Source organism: Ischnura elegans, chromosome 2 (assembly GCF_921293095.1).
Source record: "Ischnura elegans chromosome 2, ioIscEleg1.1, whole genome shotgun sequence".
NCBI classification, from domain to species: Eukaryota; Metazoa; Arthropoda; class Insecta; order Odonata; family Coenagrionidae; genus Ischnura; species Ischnura elegans.
Window position 1 is genome coordinate 137,616,402 of NC_060247.1, and position 27,589 is coordinate 137,643,990.

Consider the following 27,589-nt stretch of genomic DNA (forward strand, 5'->3'; position numbering starts at 1 on the left):
CCCTATTTAAATATCGTTGGTTGTTAAAATTTATACAGCGGTAGGATAAAAATAAGTTAATTGAATTTTATTAACATATTAATTATTTTATACATCGCATGTATTTACTATAGTCGTTTTATCCTTGATGGAATATCCTTTCTTTGCGGGAGGTGTAAGGGAAAAGGCCTCCTCAAAGCAGTTCACAGTTTATCTTTTACACCTTCAAGAAACAGAGGATAATTATAATCTTATAAGATTATTTTATCACTTAATATGGATACTGGGGACCAAGATTTTATGGAAAAACTCTTAAAAGGTGAACTATATTTATTCCCTTTCGATATGAATTTCAATTGTCCCAATTTTTGCTCGCGCGCATTACTTTAAAGTAATTATTATTTAATATATGTATCTAAAAACTTCGTCACCGAGTTTTACGCAGAGAAACTAGAGAACGAAACTTTCATATTAATTCACTTGTAAAATGAATCGATCATTATGATTGTATTTCTTGGGGACATAATGAGGATAACAATTTATTATATGGCTATATTTTTCAACGTCAGATAATTTTAATGCATTCGTTTAATTGTCTTGGCGGATTCATAAAGGATTTTTTTAATCAGCGGGTACACTTTTTTGTGAATACGACAAGCTGCCGCCAAAATTGACTCTTCCGCGACAATAATAATGAAATAATATCAAGGGGGTCCAACTACGGTCGCGCCACATTTTTATTAGCTTGAATAAATATTCTTTCATGGTAACGTGTGTAATCGATAAATTGAGGAAGGAGGAAAGAAAAGTGCGGAAGAAAATGTTTCCTGGTGGAAGTTGCGCGCCGAGATAAGTGCCTCCATATTCAAGGATAGCGGATTTCACCGACCGCATTTTTGCGATTACGTTTTTAACCCTTATCTCCGGAGGAAGTCGACCGAAAGATACATTTAATTTTTAAGAATAAGTGCGAAATTTCGAATGGAAAAAAGAATACTCAGCAAAAAGTGGTCCTTCACATTTGGCGCGACATTCAATTCCGCCTTGCTTGGCATCGCTATCGAATTCCACTAATGCGTCGACAAACTCATTTGGTAAACTTCCTAGTCAACCGCATTCATAAAGAATTTTCCGTAGTATAGATGAATCAATTTAAGACATGATAAAACGCTGAGGGATAAGCTCATTTTTACCTCCTAGTATTTCATGCAACTGCTATCACAAAAAAAAGAGTGGATGACTAACGCATGTTAAAGTATATACTATGTTAGGGATTATTACGGAGATTTCTGCGGTGATTAAATTGATGAATGGTTTCCGGGTTTACTATGTCGACTCATTTTTGGCAGGCAATAGTTTCGGGCATGTTCCAGCTCCTGTCTTCGGGTCCAAATCATTCGGGTTGGGTTCATTTGGACCAGAAGACCTGGAATGCACCTCAAACTGTTGTCTGCAAAAAATGAGTCGACGCAGAATTAACCTGGCAACCAATTATCTATGTTAGGGATTGCGAATATAATTTATTACCTATATTAGCAATCCCTAACATAGATGATTGCGGTTTCCATGTGAACCTTATCCTGTGACGTATCGCAGCCTCCATTGCGCAAGCTCTCAACAATCTCTCACCCAATCACCACCATAGGAGCCCATCAATACGAATGCACTCAGCTGGAGGTAGCCGGGGCATAAAAGCCCACCTCCAATTCTCCAACCTTCAGAAGTGAGCGTTTGTGCTTCGGCTATTGCCACCTGAGCGTATGCGCATCGTTGAGCTACTAGATGAGCGGATTGGATTCCGTGGGTGATAGTTGAGCACTTGTGCAGAGAGGTATTGGTATGCAATGTATAGAATTTATGCAATCGTAGTATACGTCGCATATATTCGTGGTCTGCAACAAAGTTCCATCTGTTAAGTTACCCATATACTCAAATTAGACAGATTTTATTAGTCTACCTTGTGTCTTGTGCTCTCAGGGATGATGACAGCTGTCGTCATTTGCCAATTCACTAGCAATTATAACTTCTGTAAATCTACCAAATATCTTGCAAATCATTTTTCAGGAAACTCTAGAAGCAAAAAAAAATTATCTTCACAATTTTTTAAACTGGTTAGTAATGATTTTTGCCACAAAATTCACTTATCAAACTTTCCTCAAATTACATAATTACACCATGATAGCTGGTTAAGAGAGCTGAAGAAAAATGATGATCATTGAAATTCAACCCTTTTGCACCAAACATCGTGTGATTGTCTATAGGTGACACTGGGAAAGGGAAGTGACCATTCGGGCTTGGCCTGTGATCCAGCTTAGCGGGATCTTAGGGCGACTCCTGGACAATATGCACGACCCTACCACTCACTTATAATCATTCTCACTGCAGGAATCCGTTGCGAATTGGTTATATTGTCAATGGATTTTGCATGATACATTTCGTTCTATACTACAATTTTTCTATGCTTTGAAATGAATTCTTTGTTTTGTTCCGAGTATAAGTTTTATTTTTAAGTGAAATTTTAGCATTAAAAATAACAGACTTCTTGACTTATAAAGTCTTAGTACCTTGTGTTCACTTACTTTGTTGTTATAGGCTCTAGAAATCCATTTAAAATTACACAATGCATAAGACAATGTCAGTCATTGGAAGAGTAAATTATTGAAAATCAAATGCAATATTTGGTTTCAAAAAACTCTGGTAATGCAATAAGTTGATTGTGGACTCATACTAAGATTGTGTTAGGAGGTCCAGTCCAGTGACTGAGTAAGGGCTGGGCACCAAATTTATTGATTTTGATCCCAAAGCGGAGGGACGAGAATGCGAGGGTAACTCCACCCCAAAAAAGGGCTCCTCACAGAGAGGTCTCAAATACATATATTCTTATGATATGGAAAACATACTATCCTCTCATAGGCACCAGCAGGATATAGGGTTAACAAGTCAGCACTGGTAGGTGCACACCAAGTGACTCCCTCTTCTCTTAACCTATCTCTCTCTTCATGGTTCTATACAGCCTTTGGTGGGCCTTTTCCACAATTTGCATTCTTCCTTGTCCCTCCCCCTTGATATTCATTAGCCACAGGTTTGCAGTAAAGTCATTCTCATTCTAAGTCTGCCTTTCCTTCTGGAGTGGTACGTATAAACTTTTCCCCACTATTCTCATGGGCAATTCCTTGTAATAATTTTGTTCCTAAATAGCTGTTTTTCAGCTAAATATATACAAATTTCTGCCTGTATTTTGTCTCTCATTTCTCTGCTTATCTCGACACTATCACTATATTAGCCCTTAACTGTGCATTTTTTTCCCATGGCCACCATCAAAGCAACTAGAAAAAAGCCTTCACTGGGTTAGGATTAATTGCAGAAAGGGACGGAGAGGCATACATGAGTTGCCAATGTATTATGCTAATGTATTGCCAGGTGTATTATGGACCTGCTTAGATGACCATGGAAGGTGCCATTGGCATAACTATGTGGGAGGATGAAGGGACAGATCCCCAAAGCCTCAGAGAAATAAAAAAATTATTTGAATCTACCTATATGTCATTTTTCAAAAATTTGTCGTCGACCCCTCCTTCCCCGCCATCCCCCGTCCCCCCAGAGCATATATTCCTGGTTATACCAGTGGAAAGTGCGCGTTGAGTCTCTGACAGATGAAAAATCAGCATGTAACTGGAATACTGTTGCTGTACTGCCAATATTCAGAACAACTCAAGCATTAAATCCTGTTACCCTTAAAATTGTAAGGCAAGAAAAAATAATCACATATATTCACAGGTTTTTTTCAAAATTTTATGGAATAGGAAAAAATTCTGACAGTAAATATTAACCAATTTGGAAAAAAACTCATATTTATCTGTAATATTAATATTGGTGAACAACTCTTGCGTGGTATATCATAAAATCCACTTCAAGAACAAGAGGGATAAATTGATCAATGGGTTGGTTAACCAATTTAATATGTATTGTTTTTATTATGATAGAGAGTGAAACTTAAAGAGAAAGCTATTTTTCCATTCATAGACTAAATACACCCTACTTTTGAACTATTGAAAAATCGAGGGCCTCCCTAGTAGAAAAAATTGTGTTCTTTTGGTGTTCTTTATATGTTCATTCAGTGTTCAAGTGTTCTTTTGATGTTCTTTTGGTGTTCTTTTATGTTCACCAATTTCTTGGTGTGTTCTTTTGATGTTCAATTTATGTTCTTTTTATGTTCATCTCAGTGAACACAAAATGAACATTTTTCTTTATGTTCATTTTGTGTTCCCTTTGAGTTCATTTTATGTTCACCATGGTGAACACAATATGAACATTTTTTTATGCGTTCATTTTGTGTTCCCTTTGAGTTCATTTTATGTTCACCATGGTGAACACAATATGAACATTTTTTATGCATTCATTTTATGTTCACTTTGTGTTCATTTTATGTTCACTATGGTGAACACAAATTGAACATTTTTTTATATGTTCATTTTATGTTCACTATGTTGAACACAAAATGAACATTTTTCTTTGTTGCTCTTTAAAATAAACCAGTATAAAAATTCTCAGTCCTTGGAGGTGATTGTGGATAACTGCAGTTCATGTGTCATGACAAGTAGCTTTACATAAAACAAGTATTACAGATGATTTTGGAGACTTTGTCTACCAAAAATGAGTTTGAATTTCGCCATCTTGAAATCCACAAAACTGTATTTTTTAGCAGTTTTCCATAATATTTCTAGAAATTTAAAATAATGAATTTCCGGGAAAATTATCCCTAAATGAAGGCATATCATCAAAAAATGGACATTGAACGATCCGAGAATGCAATCAAGGAACACCTGAAAACACTCTCAATATGTACTTTATTGCATACTAAACAGGGATAAGGCCTGAGCATTTGGCAAATGTGAATAAGTTCGTTTCTAATAAAAAAAGCTGGAAATAAAATGATTTGAAACTTATCCAAACACTGACATCTGATTCACAAAGATGTGAAAGTGTTCATGGTAATGATGGGACTTCCGTGAAAGCTTTTTCTTTGTTGTTCAACAAAATGTTCTTTTTATGTTCATTTTGTGTTCTTTTGATGTTCAAAAAAGTGTTCATTTTGTGTTCAAATTATGTTCTTTTTATGTTCACAGACGAGTGTTCATTTTGTGTTCTTTTTATGTTCTTTCTGTCACAAAACACATAAAAAGAACATAAAGTGATCATTCGGTGAACATAGAAGGAACACAATTTGAACATTAAATGAACATAAAAAGAACACTGAATGAACACACTTTTTTCTACTAGGGCTCCGTCCCTTTTCAGATGAATTGATGAGGTCACAAACTCATGCTGAATGGTTCACCACTTCTCAGCCACTCTCCCCAGTGAGAAATGGGTGGTGGAATCCACGTGGAACCCACGTGGAGAATTAACGTGGATACCACGTGTTTTTGGTCGTGGAATCAACGTGGAACCCACGTGGAAATTTGGTGGAAAAATTAAAACAGCAGTTGGTGCTGTCCTAAAACCATTAAAACCTCAACCACTCTATATCTAAACCTTCTATATATGTGTCTACGATTTTTCATGTGCTCTCATGGCTGCCTTTCCACGAATTATATAAAAATAGAATGTGCGATACATTTTCACATAACTAGCGTGGTTTCAGGATGATAAATGACGCAATGTCACCAGAGGGTTAAGTTCCACAAATTAGAAATTCTGTTTAACATTTTATGATAATCACCACAAATCCACTCGAAATCAACGTGGATTCCACGTGGGTCCAACCACTCAATATCCACCACCACCAAATATCCACCACTCAACGTGGATTCCACGTGGGTTCCACGTGGATTCCACCACCCATTTCTCCCTGGGATCTGGTCCTATGTGATTTGCTCTTATGGAAAAAGTATTGAAAAAATGTAATTGGATTCATTTACAGTTACACAACTATATCAAGCTTTTAATGAATCATAATTACATATTTCTCTTTAAAAAAATAGTCAGTAGGATTACACTTATGATTACTTTCAATTTTGCGACAGTACATGATGAAATCACTTTCAATATTTTTTCAAACAGGGACTACCTACTAACCAGCATTTTAATTCTTGCATAATGTCATTGCATACTTTTATTACCTTGACGAGTGGCAAAGTGTCTGGTCATCTGTGGATTCCCTGATTACTTAACCCAAATTTGAAATATTATGAGGACTTAAGAAAAAGAGAGAAAACAATTCAAAGTAATGGTACAGCAGCAATTGTTCCATTTGTTGCCAAAGAAACAATGTGAAAACGTCAAAAAAAAAGCCATAGATTTGCTCATTTTGGAGAACACCTTATGGTGGCTCTCCATGCCCACCCTCGCCTGTCTCCTCAACTGAAGATGGCTATGATGTGACCCCATTGTTGTATCAACCAACCCAGTGACAAATACAGAACAAACTCAAGAGAGGGGGTGGTGTTAAAGATATCTTGAGCTACCTTCACTTTTATCGTATTTAAAAAATAATCAACTACTCATTCGCAAAGTACTTATGACAGTTTTCAGTTTTATTTCAACTGATTATACACATTTACCCAATGCTATGCCATCTTATGATATAAAAAAGTTACCATTGTGGTTCTGCAATGTTACGTATTGCAGGTGGCCCCACAAGGGAGGAGGGTACATATGGAGGGTGCGCTCCCCACGCACCTCCCATATGTATCCGTTACTCTCTCAACCACCGTTCCTAAAAAATATCCCACACTACATAACAGTTTTGTGCTTGATATTTCATTTACTAGACATGGAGACATTCTTGGAGTCTACGATTGGCGATGTGCAACTAAGTCAAGTCGCAGAAGAAAGCCGCAAAGACCTACTCAAGCAAATACAAGACTGCAGGCAATATGTTTTGAATCTTCCTCAAGAATATGTTGATATGACTCGTGGTGCAATTACAGGTAAATATTGCCCATTTTGAAAAATATTAAATTGCATGAGATTGATTTTGATTCAAATATTGATTTTGTTAGTGGATACCTACATCGTATGCACGCAACATTAATCAACTTTAATTCATAAATTTACCAATTCTTGAAATAATGGGGAAATTTGAAGTGTATGGCCTCTTAATGGGAAAATAAGAAATTTAACCTCTCATAGTAGTAAAATGCAAATGCAAGCATCAGCAGAAATGACTAACGCTGTCACACTGAGCCACTACATAGTGGTGGCGTTGAGGGGGGAATTCCACAGCTGCTGTAATAGCTCTGAAATGCACCCAATCACTGTGCTGGATAGTAGGGAAGGGGTGGATTTCATCAGTGAGCAGAATCTCAACTGGAATTGCCTCAGGCATACACAATACCTAGTCAGGATGGTGATGGTTGACAGCATACCACCACAGTCTAAACATATGTTTAGACTTTGATACCACCAAGGCTTCTAGAGTCATAACCTGAGATTCTTCACAAAGCTGAATGTTGTGATCAGATCTAGAGCAAAGTCAGATGTTGATCATCCTCCTCCCCCTCCTGGCAACATCACTCTTCTGGAGCTCTGCTCTCACTTGGAAATCCAGAGCCATCTGTGTATATGTCTGTCAGTAAAAGCATGAGTGATAGTGTGACAGAGTGCTTGTGCACATCAGCCGACGTAACCAGGCAACCGTGATAGGTTTTCATCAGTACTGTGATGAATCCCAGATTACATAGTCAGGAAGCCTTAAGGCAAAAGTTGATAATAATAATAATAAATTTATTAACCTTCAATTTTACAAGGCAAGTCAATAGTAATGATCAAGTACATAAAAGGTAATAGTCAAGTACATAAAGTCAGTGAAGGATATATACAAGTCAGTACACTATGGTGTACACCAAGGCACAATATACATTACAATCAAAATACAATATTACATTATAAAATTGACATCCTACAAATACATATTTGGATTCGAAATCCTGTGGTTTATAATTATACCTATAGTGTGAAGGCATTTTTGTACTTTATGAATTCATTTAGTTAATAAAAAGCCTTTTTACAAAGAATTTGTTTAATCAAAGAAGAGAATTTCTTATTGTCTTTCATTGTTTTCATTGTGTCTGGTACCTTATTGAAATACTGAATTCCTGTGTAAAGTACACTTTTTTCATAAAATGCTTTTTTGTGGAATATACTATTAAAATTATTAGGATGTCTGGTTTGGTATCACTGCCATATTCCAACTACTAAACTATATCCACAAGGCTCTAGATAATAGAAATTCCATTGTTGGCATATTTTATGATCTTAGCAAAGCCTTTGACTGTATTGATCATGAAATTTTGTACTTTAAACTCTCGAGGCTGGGTATCAATGTGGTAATGCCTTACTCTGGATAAAATCCTTCCTTACCAACCGGCAGCAGCAAGTCAAATTTAACTATCAAGCTGCGAAAGGTCCCAAAATTACCCTGTCAGAGCCACTAGAAGTTCATCAACGTGTGCCTCAAGGCTCAATACTTGGACCCCTGTTCTTCCTAATATTTGTAAATGACCTTCCCAATTCAATTACTCTTGGGAAACTCCTCCAATATGCTGATGATACGTCATGTCTGCTACAGTCAAAAAACTCCACTGAACTTGGATACCTCTGCAGAACCGTCTGTCTGAACCGTCTGTCTGTGCAGAGCTGTCTCTGATATGAACGAGTGGTGCAGATCCAATGGTCTCACCATAAATTCCCTGAAATCCTTTCATCTTCAGTTCCATCACAAAAGAAGTCCTCCCTCTTCCAGCCTCCTACTCCGAGTAAGTGATAACTCCATCCTTCGTTCCCAAGCCATTAAGTTTCTTGGGTTAACAATCAATGAAAACCTGGATTGGTCTCACCATGTAAATAATGTTACAAAAAAAATAACAGTTGGCATCTTCCTCATTAGAAGATTAGCTCCAATCATCACCTTAGACACCTTGAAATTACTTTTTCATGGTAAAATCCAATCCCACATCACTTATGGGATATTATTCTGGGGAAATGACTCTCTCTCCAGAAAGATCTTCTCTCTCCAAAAGCAAGCCCTAAAAGCTATGCTTCGCCTTCCTTCACGTACCCCTGGCAGACCCCTATTCAAAAAACTGTCAATTCTTACTGTTCCATCCCTCTACATTCTAAACTGTGCCCTATTTGTAAAGCAAAACCCAGAAGATTTCCCAGCTCACCACAAAGTACACTCCTACCACACTCGTAATCATAATAACATTCACCTGCCCCATTATTCCCTGTCCTCATCTCAGCACGGTCCACTTCACTCAGCTTCAGTCATCTACAATAGCTTACCACTGTACATAAAATCCATTACATCCATATCCAATTTTAAAAAATGTCTAAAGGAGCTCCTAATTAAGAAAGCATACTACACCTTAGCAGAATATTTTGATATTGACTGTGATTGTTGTAAAATGTGGCCCTCTATTTTATGCCTTGTATATATGTATTTATGAATGTATGTATACCTGACGATTTCTATGTTGCATAATGTAACCAACAGAAATAAAAAAATATATTTTATTATATTATTATATTTTTGACAACTCAAATGTGGTGTGTACAGATGAGGGTTATTTTTAACAAATATTATTATGTTAAGTATGTAAATACAGGGAAGAGTAAGAATTCTATCTTTGATGAAATAATTTTTGCAAGATTCACATGATTGCCCTGTTAGATGATTTTTGTAATTGGAGGGATGAGTACGATACTATCGACATGAAACCTTCGCTAATATATAACAGTCACTACATTTTTCCTGTCTACCTTATCTAAATTGACATAAAATGCAAATTGTAAATTTTACATGTTTTAATCAGTTGAATGTATTATTTATATAGCAAAAAAACAATCAAAGCAAAAGAATTCTAGCCAAGCTAATAGTACAATCCAACTTTTTAAACCAAGAAATATGCATGTGTAAAGTGATAAATGGAATAATAATATTGATAAAAACACAAACCATGGGAGGGTATCCCCAGCAGTGAGTTGGGGGAACTAGAATGACTCATACGCTCAGAGAGAAGTTTTGAAGTGGATAAAGGCCTTTAAGGAAGAAATTCACACCCAAAAAGGCAATACATAATGAGCAAATAAAAAGTAAAATCAAAGCTCATCGTCTTTTTAGACAGCAAAGGAGTGGTCTATATGGATTATTACCATAATGCTAGCAAGGCAGTTGAGGCTAAGTTATATTTTAAACTCTCCACCAAATATTGCATAGCCACTCTCAGCATATGTATTTCAATAACCATTGCCTAAAGTTAGGAGTTATTCCTAAACACAAAAATATTCCACATACCCCCACGTCCTGCCTTGGCTCTGGGTATAAATACATACTGATAGAGTGCCATAGTTGTATAGTGGTTTTTATCATGTATCAATAATGTAGTCATATTCATTCACAGCCCTGGTGAGGGTGCTAAAATACGTTGGCAAAAACTTGAATTAAAAATTCTTCATGACCTATACTGCAAGACTTTGAATCAACATTCATTTACAATGTTGCAGATTCCTTTGAGAAAGCTAAAAAGGAAATGGTAAGCTACTGTTGGCATTTCAAACTTGGAATCGGAGGAGGAAGCTCCATCCCAGCCAGCTCATTATAAGTCATTGAGATAAGGTGAAAGGAAGAAATAAGGAATGCGCTTATCAAGTAAGCTTGTTATGGCTTTTTTTACGGCCAGGCCGACAAACATCCAGAGTAATGACAATATGGATGCCAAACTTTCAGCACTTCCGTAGATGTTGTTTTTATTCCATCGCTTTAGAGCATTCACTAAGGGATTTATGTATAAGAATAATTTTTCCATTCTTGGCACTTCTATAACATGAGTAGAAGTAACATCATACGGCCAAAATTTGAAAATCATTCACATTTATGAACTGATGGCGAAACGACGGTCGTAAGAAAAACACATAATTTCACATGAATATCAACGTAGAATAATATAAAAATCCTGGAAGGAATGTCTAATATACATATTGTATTCATTGAGTTATCAGGCCATGAATTAGCAATCATAAATAGGTATTGTGTGGATCTTGAATACCTAATTTCAGTTTTTCATGCACCTACCAGCCAAGTTTGTCTACACAATTGGATTTTAAAAGTGGTAACTACGCCTCCAACTCTCCTCAGTTGCCGTGGCTTAGTAGTTAGCGTACAGAGCCGGGGATGCCTAGGTCTAACGATTGGTTCTCCCCATAGTTCATTTTTTTTTCTTTCCACCGCAAGGATAAAGTAATTGTATTATGATTTGTATCTTCACCAGCCGGTCGCTTGCAGTTGTTAATTTTTTTCTATTTACGGAAAAATCTGTTATCAGTCGTTCAGCTCTTATAAAGACTCGATGAATTTCACCGTTAGGCTATAAATTTATGTCGAGATGAGCAGCATAGCATGTGTAGTACGCTGTTCAGCCGCGTTTTGCGCTCCATCAGAAGTGACTTATGTTGTCTGAGGATATTTGATGGCATTCCTTACCTATTCTTCCCTAAATCTTACCCTTGCCTTACATAAGTCCCTTAGCCTACAATAAGCTGCTTATCAATTTTTTCTGTGAGAAAACCATAGGAAACGGATAGCTCTCTGTAGTATACTGGAGTCAAAATGAAAGACCATACTTAAATGCTTTGCATGCCAAGGCCAGGATTAGACTACTCACTCGGACTTAGGCGAACATGTGACTCGCTGAGGTCCAGTGACGTCATGACCCGGACTTCTTTTATTGACAAAAATTACATGATATCCATGACTCTCTTACTTTGTGCTATCTGGATTATAGAAAGAAGCAAAAGCCAGAGAAGTTCCAATGTTCAAGAATGAGTCCCTAGAAGACACCCTACCCTCACCTCCTCCTCCACCAAAAGGCCAATCAGTTGAAAAATAAACTCTTGTTATACCAAAACATACTATAATCGAGTGGTTTATCCTGAATTTTCCCAGTGGATCCAGCATGAATATGATGGCCTAGAAAATATCTGCTCAAGATATATTGCAGTTGAAGTAGTAGGAAAAGCGGGCATTCAGATATCTACAATATGTCCAGAAGATGTCTGCAAGTTATAACAAGATATTTTATAGATATTAGCTGAAGGCGTGCATACAAGATATTTTGTGCTATGTGATTTCTGTTGCCTCGGGTTAAGACAGTGCTGAAATGAACCAATTTGTCATTCATAGAAGAGAAAAATTCAATTGTGACACAATAATTGAAAATTCATTTAAAAAAATTATAATTTTAAATGGTAAAGCGATTAATACATGTGAAGAACTGACCAAAAGGGAGTATTTCATGCATCAGAAATTAACATGTCCTTTAAACTTGATGTCAATGAAACAAAATGGCACTTTTCCAAAAATTTATTGATCCATATGACAAGTTTCAGCCATTAGGCCATTATCAAGCACACTGATACAATAAAGTATGCATGTAATATTACTCATAATGTTTAGCAGCTCCTAATATACCATTGCATGGGGTGGAGTAGGATGTCAAAGGATAGCTGTTAGGGAAGAGGGGGGTTAGGAGGCACACTCGGGAAATGGAGTAGCAAGCCAGGTGACTCATGAGTGTTTGCTTAATGCTTATTGTTGAGCAGCCTCTTTCTTGGACAATTTCTATTTTTTTCAGAATGCCCTGCCTTAGCCTTTCCTCTCCATGTGAATTATCTCTGGGTCAAATTCACTTAATTATATTTTCTTCAAGGAAATGTTCTTCCATGAAAGAGGTGGAATCTCCTTCTGTCCAACATTTCTTGTATTTTGACACCCAGATAGTAATCTGGATTATCTGTCCTAAGTATAATTAATTGCAATCGTTACATTTTTTTTACACACACACAAAGATTTTATACACTCCTGATGGGAGGGAAGGGCAGTATTATATCTTTTGTGCAGCACAGTAACTTTTACAGGGTGTATGGATTACAAAAACTAGCTCTCAGGTTATGTTTAGAGAAGCTTGTAATGTTTTATTTTTTCCTCAATGCACATCTTTGAAAAGATGACTCATTCAGTGACTCCGGATCTTCAGTTGGTGAGAAAGAACATGAGACTTCCAGCATGATCGAACCAGTGGAATATGAGAATGGAGATGGCCTGTTTTTACCCGGAAACAAAGATTTGGGTGAAGATAACCTAAATCTTGCTGATATTAATCCACCCTCAGCATCTGAACTGAAGTAAGTAAAAATATACTCCATACAGTGGTGTACCAAGGCTACTTGACACCCTGGGCTAAATAGATGTCAACTGCCTCCCATTAACCTTTAAAGATTCAAGGTTAAATGATTTTGGCAAGTATATGGTGCATGTGGTGGCTGCCCTGTACATGTATGCTAATATATTTCAACTCACAAAAATAATGTAGTGGTAGGGAAGGAAAGGTGTTTCTCATGCAAAATATTTATCACAGTTCATCACTAGCTCTCAATGGGAATAAAATAATTCAAGATTGATGTCAGAAAATTAATCTTCACCACAAGAATCGATTAAGAAAACAGTTTTATTCTTAAAAACACAAGTCCCCTTCTCACTTGCAATGCCCTCTTTTTTATAGAATGTACTTTATAGTCTTCTACAGTAGGTACATTTACTGTCCCTGCAAGAAGTTGATATATTTGAGTCTTAAGTGCTGTATGTCAGATACTACTGGGTCAGTTGTAACAAAATATGTAAACTAAAAATGAAAGGCATTTATATCCATGTTTCCTCAGTATCGTCAGCAACTCATCCTTAGATGAAGGAGCTATTTTTTATCTGGCTCATAATTATCGTGAAAAATGGTATGGTTTTTGATGCTCAGGAAACAATAGTTCTTCTTGGCTTGCTATTTTTTCAAGAACATCCCCATGTATTGACGCGAGAATCCATGCAAAATTGCTACTGTGATATGTAATATGACAATATTGAATGGTTATTGAAGTGTTCCCAAGGAGAGGAGACCAACAACCACGTAGTCCATTTAGATACACGCTTTATTGCTCTCGTATCGTAGGTAACGCTCACAACCAACACAGTACGTACCATTACAACATGGCGCCCACTCCCTCACGCTAGAGAAGTTACATACATCTCAAATACTCGATCGACCAGTGATGACATCTACAAAACAATAGACACACACACACTTAAATACACTTCAGTTACAACAATATGCTCTCATATCAGAAAGCATTTTTTTGATTCAGTAGTTTGTGTTCATGGCGAAGCAGTTGAGTTTGTGCCCTTGGTTCCATTTCAGGTACATACACACATTTTCAGCCAGCTCATGGTTATTAACCCCTTGGTATGACTCATACATAACATGAAAAAAAGATCCGCAGCATTATATTTCATCATGCGGCGGCGTCATCATATTCGTCAAAACTAATCTAACAATTGTGTCAAACCAATTTTCTAGTCTGCAACTAAATGAAGAGCGAACTTTTGAGTGCTGTGTTACTTGTTTAGCTTTAAATAATCATAAGAAGCTGTATATATTAAGTGTGTACAGATCTCCACTTGGTAACTTAATAAATAACTAGATAAACTTGGCTATTTATTAGATGAACTTTAAAATGTTGGTAACAACGTCCACATCATTCTAACCGGTGATTTTAATTGCAATTTACTAGTTGATGATAATTCATCTAAAGATTTCTTGAGATTGCTTAAATCCTATAATTTATAAATTATAGGATATCTCAAGAATTATAATGCCTACGATTACAGCTACACCCACCAGAATTACACCAAATTCACAATCACTGTTGGATAATATTGTTTCTAATATACACTTAAATAAGGTAAATACTAAAGTTCTCAACTCCACCATATCTGATCACTTTCCCGTATTATCTTATTTAAACGTAGACCCACGTACACATTGTCAACATTCACATCTCACCAGAGTTTATTCGCAAGAAAACATTGACACATTTATATCCCTATTGGAATCCTCTGACTGCTCTGTTATATATAATAGTCATTAATTTGAAGCAAGTTTTCAATACTTTCATGACTGTCTTCAACACTCATTCGATGTTGCCTTCCCCCACCGTCCTATGAGAAGAGCTGCTTTATCGCATAAAAAACCTTGGGTTACTGACCAAATTTGCCACTTTTCTGTCATGCTCAAAAATCTTTCTGCCAGAGTTAAATGCTCAAATTGTCCTCTCCTTCATGATGAATACAGGGCCAAAAAAAAAGAATTATCGGAGATTATTGGAACTTTCCAAAAAATCCTATAACAATGAGAGGGTAATTTCATCTAGTAATAAGTCCAAAACATCTTGGGATATTATTCGAGAGTCAATGGGAAAGTTGCATCAGCACATTCTCCCTAGAATAGCTCAATCCAGTGATAATGCACACATTGATATCACAAATTTAGCAAATGAATTCAGTAACCTTTTTACAATTACACCACCGTTACCCACCTCTCTTACCTCTTCTGCAAACTTGCTCCATAGTCCAGAGTCTAGTGCTTTTTCAATTTTTATTCATCCTTGTACGGAATCGGATTTACAAGCTATAATTTCAACCCTAGCTAACAAAAACTTTTCGGGCCCTGATCACATCCCAGGGAGAATATTATATCTCTCTTATAGATGCATAAAGGAACCTCTTCTATTTCTGATTAATGAATCCCTTACTCAAGGGATTTTCCCATCTTCTCTCAAGCATTCCATTATTAACCCTTTATACAAAAATAAAGGCTGCCCCAATAATTTGGATAACTATAGGCCAATTGCTAAACAAAATGTCTGTATTTGAAAAAGTTTTCTACAACCAATTAATGTCTTTCCTGGATAAATATGCCTTAATCTCCTCAAATCAACACGGCTTCCGTAAAAATCGCTCTACTACATCTGCTCTATTCCAAGCCACTGACTTCTTGACAACAAGCAAAAAACTGTAGGAATCTTTTATGACTTCTCCAAGGCATTTGATTTTGTGGATCACTCTCGCCTACTTCGTAAACTTAATTATTTTGGAGTGAGAGGCATTGCCAATAAATGGCTTCAGTCATACCTCAGCAATCGGACACAGGCTGTCTCATGGTCTGTAAATGGCAGTATATATTCTTCCAAAAGTACTTCTACCACCGTAGGAGTTCCTCAGGGTTCAATCTTAGGCCCAATCTTATTTTTAATCTACATAAATGATTTAGCTCATTCCCTCAGTAATATTCCAGGTTCTAAAGTCATATATTATATGCTGATGATACGAATACATATTTTACTTTCTTCTCCAACTCAAAATGACATTATTATGAGCTCTAAAAATGCAAATGATAGTATTTTAAGCTGGTGTACAGCTAACAAATTGATTTTAAACACACAAAAGACACACACTGTTCAATTTTGTGGTAATAGCAATGTTCTCGAGAGCATCCTAATTAGATTGGATAAAAAGTCTGTTGAGAAAGTGTCCCACACAAAATTCCTTGGTGCATACTTATGTAGTAATATGTCCTATGAGATGAATATTGACTTCTTAGCCAACAAACTAAGTTCAATCTGCTATCTATTAAGACACCTTAGGAACTCTGTTGATTTAAATATTCTTCTTACATTGTATTACGGTATCTTTTATTCTCGAATGTCATACAATATAATTTTTTGGGGCTCATCCCCTCATGCCTCCAAGGTGTTCACATAACAAAAACGTGCAATTAGAATCATTGCAAAAAAACCTTTTGATGCTCCCTCCAAGCCTATTTTTAAAGCACTTAACATTCTTCCACTCCCGTGTGTATATTTATTATCAATTTTAATTTTTGTACGTTATAATCTTGATTTGTTTATGCTCAATTGTGATGTTCACAAATATGAAACTAGGAATTGTAATAACCTTCATTATCATTCCATTAGGACTAACAGATCAAAGCTGGGCCCACGCGAGCTGGGCCTCAGAATTTATAATAAACTTCCTGCGCATTTGAAATCAATTCAGTCAATGGAGTCATTCAAAAGGAAGTTATAATCTTTTCTTCACGAGAAGAATTATTATTCTGTTAATGAATACCTATTTGATTCCTCCAATTAAGCATTAATATCCTGTTATATATGCATTTTTTTTCCTTTCATGACGTGTCTTATATCTTTTGCTGTAAGGTCTCTAGACAAAATAAATTATTATTTTATATTTTTTTATGTTTTCACAGCATTTTTGCTGGTTTTAGGCGAGGTACGGGTATCACCAAGTACTCTCGTCTCTTTACTCTGTTTTGAAAAATTTTCTGACAATCCGGCAAGTATTTAAAATTGCTGCTTTTTGTATGGTAATAAACAAGTTTTTCGGCAGTCCAATAGTTTGAAGACCTTGATGGAGTGAATGAGGCACTACTCCTGTGGTGGAGATAATGATGGGTATTATGTGTACTTTATCTGATTTCCACAATCTCTTGATTTCATTTTTAAGTTCTTCATACTTTTCCATTTTGCTGGTGTAGGCTGTAGTGATATTATGCGAATTAGGTACGGTAATGTCTATCAAGTACGTTTCATTGTGAGTTTTATCTTGTACTACTAGATCAGGTCTATTGCTATGGACTGTTTTATCGGTAATAATTGAACGGTCATAATAAATCTTACAGTGGTCGTTTTCAAGGATGGTTTTAGGTGTGTACTTATAATAAGGAACTCCATTTTCTATGAGTTTATACTTCAGAGCTAATTTCTGGTGTATGATGTTGCATATTTGATTGTGACGGTGCAGGTAGTCTTTTTGAGATAAGTTAGTGCATCCACTTGTGATGTGCTGTATCGTCTCAGAGGCATTATCACATTTTCTGCATCTGTCATCCAATAAATTTGGGTTTTTAATTATATATTTTTCATAATTTTTTGTTTTCACCACCTGGTCTTGTATTGCGATCATAAATCCTTCTGTTTCTGGGAAGAGTTGCCCATGCCTGAGCCATTCGTGCGATGCATCTTTATCGATTTCAGGGGCCTCCAGGGCATGAGGGTGTCTTCCATGAAGGGATTTAGCTTTCCATATTGACATTTTATTGTCTATAGTAACAGTGGTTTCACTAACTTGCATACTTTCGTCAGATAGGTTTAACGGTGTGTATTTATTGTCTGCGTCACAGATAGTTCTCAGGAGATCCGAGGTAGATTTCTTGCTGAAAAAATATTTCCGTAACTGAGAAAGTTGTGAGTTGTGCTGATTCTTGATGTCTACGATACCCCTTCCACCAAATTTTCTGGGCAACGTGCTCCTCTCTATATTTGAGCTTTTATGGAGCATATTTTTCTCTGTCATTTGGGATCGAATTTTTCTTTGTAGGTCGTCTAGATCTGTTTGTGACCATTTGATTATACCAAAGGAGTATGTCAGGAGAGGGATGGCAAAGGTATTAATTGAATTAGTGAGGTTTCTGCTGTTCAATTCCGCGCGAACAAGTTTCTTGATTCTATTTTGGAATTCAGTCGAAAGTTTTTGCTTTATCGTAGAGTGGTCTAGTCGTCTTGCTTGTTGGAATCCTAGGTATTTATTATTATTATTATTAAATTATTATTATTATTATTATTATGTTTTTTCTTAAATTTTCTTCAGTTTTCACTGAGTAGCTTTAGTGTTAAGAGCACGGGTTTTCACCAAGGTAACTCTTCACTATTGAATTGCGTTGAGAAATTTTCTCGTGATATGACAGGTTGAAATTATTACAGCCTTTTGCAGTTTGATGTAAGTATTTGGATGAAGGTTGAGTATTTTGAAACTATTTTGTATGTGTTTTGGGATGATACCGGTAGCTGAGATGACAATTGGAGCTATATAAACCTGTTCCATATTCCATATTCTTTTTATTTCTATTGCCAGATCTTGGTACTTGTTAATTTTTCCTGTAATTGTCTTTTCGATGTTATGCGACAGTGGCACGGCAATATCAACTATGTAGCAAGTTCTATATTTCTTGTCAATCAACACTATATCTGGTCCATTATTAACTATAGTTTTATCTGTTTGAATAGGCAGATCGTAATAGATTTTAAATTCGCCGTTTTCAAGCACTGTTTCAGGGTGGTGCACATAATATGGGGTCTTAGTATCTATTAACTTGTGTTGGTAGGCCAGTTTTTGGTGGATAATTTTTGCAACTTGATTATGTCTACTTAAATATTCTGTATTAGCTAGCATCTTACAGCCAGATATAATGTGCTGGATTGTTTCAGGTACTTGAAAACACCTTCTACATTTGTCATCTGTTATGCTTTTATCACCAAGGATGTACTTTGCATAATTTTTAGTGCGGATGACCTGGTCTTGTATTGCAAGCATGAACCCTTCGGTTTCTCCATAAAGTTCACCCAATGACAACCATTTGTTTGATGAGATTTTATCAACATATGGTTGATTGAGGTCATTGATGTGTCGTCCATGTAATTCCTTCTGGGCCCATACTTCTACCTTTCTATTTAATAGAACAGCTCCTGTGTTGGTTGCTTCATCGGTCGTGCCATTTTTTAGATTTAATGGTGTTAATTTGTTGTCGGCATATACTATTGATTTGTGAAGCTCCGAACTGTTTGATTTATCGTAGAAGAAATGTTTTAGTCCATGAATTTGGTTTTTGAGGAGCTGTTGTAAATCTATTAACCCTCTACCTCCCATATAGCGGGGTAGCGTTAGTCTTTCTATTGCAGCCTTTGGGTGATGTAAATTAAATTTTGTGAATGTTGTACGTATTGATCTTTCTATGCCTGCTATTTCGGTTTTGGTCCAGTCAATCACTCCAAATGTATATGTCAACACAGGTACCGCAAACGTATTGATGGCTTTGATTACATTTCGTGCATTTAATTCTGTTTTAAGGATGGATGTTAGTCTTTTATGGAATTCAGTTGTTAATTCCTTCTTGATCTGTTTATGTTGTATTGATTTTGCTTGCAGGAATCCAAGGTATTTGTAGTTCTCATTTGCTTCCATAGATATTATTGACTCATCATCTGTAACATTGAAGTTACCATGCTTGATTTTCCCTTTTTCTATGTGAAGCAATCTGCATTTATCCAATCCGAATTGCATTTTTATATCCGCGGAGAACCTACTTGTGACATCCAAAAGGTACTTGAGCTGTATTTCATTTGAGGCATAGATTTTAATATCGTCCATATATAGAAGGTGAGACAAAGTAAAACTGGTGTTTGTACTATTTTTTATTTTGTATCCATATTTAGTGCTATTGAGGGCATTTGATAATGGGTTCAACGCCAGGCAAAACCAAAGTGGACTCAATGAGTCTCCTTGGAATAAACCCCGTTGTATATCAATGGTTGGTGTTATAAAGCCTTTACCCGATATATTGACCATTAGGGCTGTTTTCCACTTTGCCATAGTTGCTTCTAAAAACTTAATGATGGTGCCGTGGATTTTGTATGTAGTCAGAACTTTTAAGAGCCAATTATGTGGGACACTGTCAAACGCCTTACGGTAGTCAATATAAGCAACATGAAGGTTTCTGTTATTTTTGCGTGATTGTTGTAATACTACAGAATCAATTGTCAATTGCTCCTTGCATCCCATATGGAACTTTCGGCATCCTTTTTGCTCTTCTGCAAGTATATTATTCTGGTCAATATGGCTATATATTTTATTTGTAATACAAGACGTGAGTATTTTGTATATAGTAGGTAGACATGTTATGGGTCGATATTGTGTTGGATCTTCCGTATTCATTGTTTTGGGCTTCATGTATGTTATCCCTGTTGTGAAGAAATCAGGGAGGATTGTTGGGTTATTAATAATATCATTAAAACATTTGGCTATGGCTCCATGTAGAGACGTAAACTGTTTATACCAGAAGTTTTGAATTCCATCAGGACCTGGTGATTTCCAATTATGTGCCTTTCTTAAAACTATTTTGATGTCCTCGGTTGAGATTTTAGTAAACTGCATTTCAACTAAATTGAGGTGTAAGTTTTCTTCGTTTCCAATCCAGCTTGCACTCGAATTGCTTTCTGTTGGGGTCGACCATATTGAGGACCAGAAGTTGTACACTCCATCCTGATCTGGCAATTTACCTTCGATGTCAGTTGTTGCAGATGATCTCAGCTTCTTGTAAAATGATTTTTCGGAAGTTTTAAATTCCCGGTTTTGTTCCTTTCTATTGAAAGACTTATTGTATCTTTTAAGGCGCCCAACTTTGACTGCTAGTTTTTGTTTATTAAGTTCGAGCAACTCTTTGACATACCTGCTGTGGTTTTCATTAGCTACATCTATGTTGAAATTTTTGAAAACACATTTAAGTGATGATACTAACTTTCTTGATCTATTTCCATTTTGATATTGGGTCAATTTACCAATTTGCTGCCTTAGATGTTTTATATCGCTCTCTAAGCGTTTTCTCCATGGTGGAATTGTTTCTTTTCTTACTGGCACTGTTTCAGATCGGGAATTCCCCACACAGCACAAAGTGAATAATATGCACATAATATTCAAATATTATGCGAATATTATGCCACCACAATGGTATAAAACGCGCATATTATGTACATAATATGTGCATATAAATGGTATAATGTCCTCATAAATTGCGGTATTATGCGCATAATATGCGGAATATATGCAGTGATGGAATGGCATAATATGCACATAATATTCAAATATTATGCGAATATTATGCCACCACAATGGTATAAAACGCGCATATTATGTACATAATATGTGCATATAAATGGTATAATGTCCTCATAAATTGCGGTATTATGCGCATAATATGCGGAATATATGCAGTGATGGAATGGCATAATATTTGCATATATACGGAATATATGCACCTTTTATGTACATAAAAGGTGCATATAAATGGTATAATGTCCTCATATATTCCGTATGTATGCAAACATTATGCCATTCCATCAGTGCATATATTCCGCATATTATGCGCATAATATCGCAATTTATGAGGACATTATGCCATTTATATGCACATATTATGTACATAATATGCACAAGTTATACCATTGATGTGGCTATATATATGCACATATTATACTCATATATGCCATTTATATGCACCTTTTATGTACATATTATGCACAATTTATACCATGGATGTGGCCTAAAATATATGCGCATATTATGCCCATATATACCATTTATATGCTCCTTTTATGTACATATTATGCACGATTTATACCATTGATGTGGCTATATATATGCACATATTATACCCATATATATATGCACCTTTTATGTACATATTATGCACAATTTATACCATGGATGTGGCCTAAAAAATATATGCGCATATTATACCATTTATATGCTCCTTTTAGGCACGATTTATACCATTGATGTGGCTAAATATACGCACATATTATACCATTAGTATGCACCTTTAGGTACATGTTATGCACATTTTATACCATATCTACGAACCTTTTATGCATATTTTATACCGTTGATGCGTGATAACATGCAGTTGCATAATATTCGAAAATTACATGAATAAAAATTGATTTCTGGAAACGAGGAGAAATTTAATGAATCATTCATGTAGACACAGCATAGGTACATTGCACTAAAACAAGGCACAATCCTTCATCGTTGTATCACAAATATACAAATATTCAGTTAGGAGTCCTATATCATCGCAAATTTGGTTTAAATATCATGTGAATGACATCTAAAGACAAACATTCGCCCTTCCATAATCGTTACTCATGAAATTGCGATTAGAAAGTACAAAGTATGTCACACGAATTCACAATCACAACACTCGCGATGATTCCTTCCATGACATCCGCATGGTTGAACATCTACGGTCTTTTCTTAGCGAATGTATTAAAAATGGTCCAAAATGTGATTCCAAGCCACAAAGAGGTCTTCTAATCGCATAATTATCTCTGTGTTAGTCATAGAGTTGTGGCGAGCAATCACGCAAACGATGTAAGCAAGCCGTTCTTGAAAACGCACTCCGAAACAATAAAGATAATATTGTCATTAATAATCACAAACTAAAATAATTATATGCATATATGATCAAGTACGTGATATCTTCAGGGCGAAAGTGCAGCTCACAACCTGGTTCAGTACTTAAGTGCCAAAACTTCGTCTTTCCTTGGAATAGCCTCCCTTCACTTTTCAAGCTGGGACTCTGACTGAAAAAGTACCGTCATAAGATATACATTTAGGTAATTTAAAAAAATTAATTAAAGTACTGGGAATAACACTCAAAATTAGGAGCTGATAATTTCAGATTTGCTTTCTACCCTATGACAAACGACAACGACTCACGTACGTGTACTTACTTTGATTTTAAATAAAGTCCTGTTCTTCATACCATGAAGCTTATTATTCCTTATCGTATATGCGTTACCAGAATAGTACTGTGACATAAAATAGTTCCGTAAACCCATCTTTTCCTCTTTAATATTAGATTTTTCAATAGACGTTCAATTCTCCCAACTACGGCAATATGGCTACGGCAACAACTAACAACAATGAACAACAACACAACGGCCATGGACAACGGCAATATGGCTACCAAGCTGCGTACCTCGCCAGACCGGAATATGCCGGTGTGTAAAATAAAAAAATAATAATAATTGTGGAGTATTCTGCGAACGATACGAAATTGTTAGTGATATATTAAAACATAAGTTTTCACATTTTTTGATACAGAGGATGTATGATCATCGATTTTTACGGATACAATCACAGTTTACGGCGGCATAATATTTAAATATAATGTGCATATTATTCGCATATTATGTGCATAATCGACGGAATATTATTTGCATATTATGCCTATCCATTTATGCAACTTTTATACTGAATAGGATTTTTGAGTTTGCTGGGTGGCCGTTAATTAATGATTCTTATAAGAATCATAATTAATGATAAAATGTTACTAACAACGAAATAATATACATACAATGTCAATATTATTAATAGTTTACGGCGGCATAATATTTAAATATAATGTGCATATTATTCGCATATTATGTGCATAATCGACGGAATATTATTTGCATATTATGCCTATCCATTTATGCAACTTTTATACTGAATAGGATTTTTGAGTTTGCTGGGTGGCCGTTAATTAATGATTCTTATAAGAATCATAATTAATGATAAAATGTTACTAACAACGAAATAATATAGATACAATGTCAATATTATTAATAGTTTACGGCGGCATAATATTTAAATATAATGTGCATATTATTCGCATATTATGTGCATAATCGACGGAATATTATTTGCATATTATGCCTATCCATTTATGCAACTTTTATACTGAATAGGATTTTTGAGTTTGCTGGGTGGCCGTTAATTAATGATTCTTATAAGAATCATAATTAATGATAAAATGTTACTAACAACGAAATAATATACATACAATGTCAATATTATTAATAGTTTACGGCGGCATAATATTTAAATATAATGTGCATATTATTCGCATATTATGTGCATAATCGACGGAATATTATTTGCATATTATGCCTATCCATTTATGCAACTTTTATACTGAATAGGATTTTTGAGTTTGCTGGGTGGCTGTTGATTTATGATTCTTATATGAATCATAATTAACGATGGGATGTTACTAACAATGTAATAATATACATATTATGTCAATATTATAGTAATAGTTTACGGCGGCATAATATTTAAATATTATGTGCATATTATTCGCATAATATGTGCATAATCGACGGAATATTATTTGCATATTATACCTATCCATTTATGCAACTTTTATACGGTATAAATTTTGAGTGTGCTGTGTGGGTCGGTTTGATTTTGAAGCCTAAGTGTTTACTAATGGTGATAGTAGCAGCATAAATCAATGTATGGATGTCGGAAATATTGCTTAAATACTGGGTTAGCTGTGGCAGGATATTATTGACCATAGCGACGGTTTGCATAAACTTCGTTGATGTATTTATTTTTGGAATTTTCGGTCGCTGGCTGGGATCTGAACCGTAATATTCTATTACCGTTTTGGTTAGCAATTCTGATATTTCAGTCTCTTCAAGATTTGTCGTTTTGGACTGATTGGTGTCAATATTATTATTATTATTATTATTATTATTATATTTCAGGGCCATGGCACAAAAGTATGGACCTCTGCTGCGAAAAGATCGCTTCATGTTCATGGATCAGCTGAGAAATTTTTGGGCTGCCCTCCATGCCAATAAGCTGTATTTCTACAGCAATGAAAGAGAAGCTAAACCTCAGAATTGGATCTGCATAGATGGATACACAGCCAAATCCGCACCCAATGCTGTGAGGGATTCCAAGAAAAAGCCATTGTGCTTTGAAATCATTTGCCCAGCAAATAAAAAACTGCAGGTAAACCATTATCATTTTCTTGGATGAAAACTAAAAATGCTGCCATGTCTGTTTCCTACTCAAAATTTCAGACATCACGAAAAAATGTATTATGTATTAAGGAGTTAGAAATGGAAAAATTCAAAAGGAAAAAAAAGCATGACTGCCAATCATTCATCATTGTTAAAATTCTGTGTAATATATAGCATGTGAAGCAAAAGTGATGTACCTGTATTTCCCTTAATGCAATTCATGAGCGTGTGGTCCGCAGGTCCACATCCAGTCGAAACTGGAAAAAGCCTTTGGAAGCATTTTATTTTTTACTCTCGCATACACGTACAATGGACAACAATGATTTATTTACTAAATTTGGAGAATTTTCATAGTGTATATATGATTTCATATTTTTTTCAGAGTATAGCAAACTGAAAGTTGAAAAGATTTTTTCCATGTTTTTGTCCAATATTATCAAGAGATTTTAGCTCAAATTTTTGTTACAGCAGTTGCATTTTTCTTAATTCAATATTATTCAGTCTCTTTTTTTGCATCAAAAGTTGTGTCCTATTTTTGTCATTGTAGAAACACATTAGACCATTAGATTGTACCAAGTATATACTCCTGCGTGGAAAGTTGCTTCAAATGTCAAATGACATGGCATTATTAACAGAAATTAAATAAAATGCTCAATTTTAATTTTAAAATTATTAGTTAGCTCTTCATCTCAAAACCACAACATACATTGCGAATTAGTTACAGCAATGACAGCTTTGTTGAAAAATGGTCAACATCATTGTTAAATTTTTCTGGTCTAATTTGGAAGTGATACACTCGATACCCTTAGCCGATGAGGTCTATAAAATGTAAGGAGTAAAACAATACTTTTCTCACTTACAATGGTGCTGTGGTTAATGAATACTTGCTACTTCTGGTATAAACCGGAAGTGATTCTTTATTAACATACAGCCTAAAAATCTTACAGAAACATAAGGAGTAGAAAGATACATTGTTTGTTCACTTAAAATGGTTTAGTGGTTGAGGATATGTATGACACTCCTGGTCTGAACAAGAAATTAAATTTTGATAGGGCAGTTATGTAAAAAACTAACTCTCAACTAAAATTAATATTTGTTTATGCCTAAAATACATAGTTTATCACACTTATTGAAGGGAAGAATGGTTAGGAAAACAAAAGGAATGCTTCCTTTCCTTTGCAATACATACACCTATCCACCCAGATGATTGCACAATGCCCAACACCTGTTTGCTTGTAGAACTTGGCTGTAGCCTTTGTGGTGGTGCCTAATGTTTGAATCCTTGGTTGCTATGCTATGTAACTGCCATAGAAGCGATTTTAAAATGAATAGTATTTTAAATTTTTGCAATCACCGCCGTGAACTGGATTCTAGGGAACAGTTAGAAATTTTAAAAATTATTGAAAGTCATGACAGTACTCTTATAAATAAATATCTGTACCAATCCTTTTCCCCTATTCTGGCGTCTGTTTTAAAATTCATCAAGTAACTAGGTAACATTGAGATAAAAAAATCATAATTAGCGCCTGATGTTGATGATTATTCATTGAAACCCGGGTTGCGCTCTTATATAAATAAGAAAAAGTGGTATAAGTAATTGTGTATATTCAGGAAAAACTTGTAATGAAATACCACAAGGATAACGAAGAGTTAGTGAATTATGTGAAAGGCTTTTCTAAATTTCAGAGGCACATGAATTGCCAAAATATTTGTGAGGAAGCAAACCCATTATGTACTTTGTTTTTCTTTTTTTTGTGTTTGAAAGTTTTGAAGCATGCTATAACACAATGGAAAAGTGTAAAGGAATAATATGTATGTGTATGGATGAAAATATTAATCATCGAAAAATGGGTTGTACGTAATGCTATGAAGCCATTACTATTTATTCCACAACAGTTCATAGCAAGCTCACCAAATGATATGGAGCAGTGGGTAACAGCCATAAACAAAGGAAGTGGTTCATCAAGCAACATTAGAAGCTCAGAAGCAACAATCCCAGATGAGGACAACACAAGCACATATGAAGATGTGGATCTTATTTGTGCATCGCTCCAGGGAGAGTCAGGAAGTCTCCAAGGTGCACAGAATGAGAATCGAACAGTCCAAAGGAGAGCGGAAGATGATGCCATCTACAATGACATAGACTCAGCCTTCAATGCAAATATCACCATCCCTCAAGACATTTATGATGATACAGACTCTTCGAAAAAGTTTGACGAGGCAATATATGATGATGTGGATGCAATCAGAAGTTTGATTAGGAATAAGTTCTAATCAGCAATTTATGCCAGCATTA

The 27,589-nt window shown here is 35.5% G+C and overlaps 1 protein-coding gene across 1 annotated transcript; it reads left to right on the forward strand.

The window, feature by feature from the left end:
* The first annotated feature begins 40 nt into the window (after window positions 1-40).
* On the forward strand, window positions 41-27,589 carry LOC124154682 (src kinase-associated phosphoprotein 2-A-like). The gene is made up of 5 exons (XM_046528559.1): window positions 41-298; window positions 6,753-6,911; window positions 12,987-13,164; window positions 25,033-25,282; window positions 27,190-27,589. Exons 1-5 carry the CDS (start codon window positions 256-258, stop codon window positions 27,565-27,567), a joined length of 1,008 nt encoding a protein of 335 aa, XP_046384515.1. The 5' UTR covers window positions 41-255; the 3' UTR covers window positions 27,568-27,589.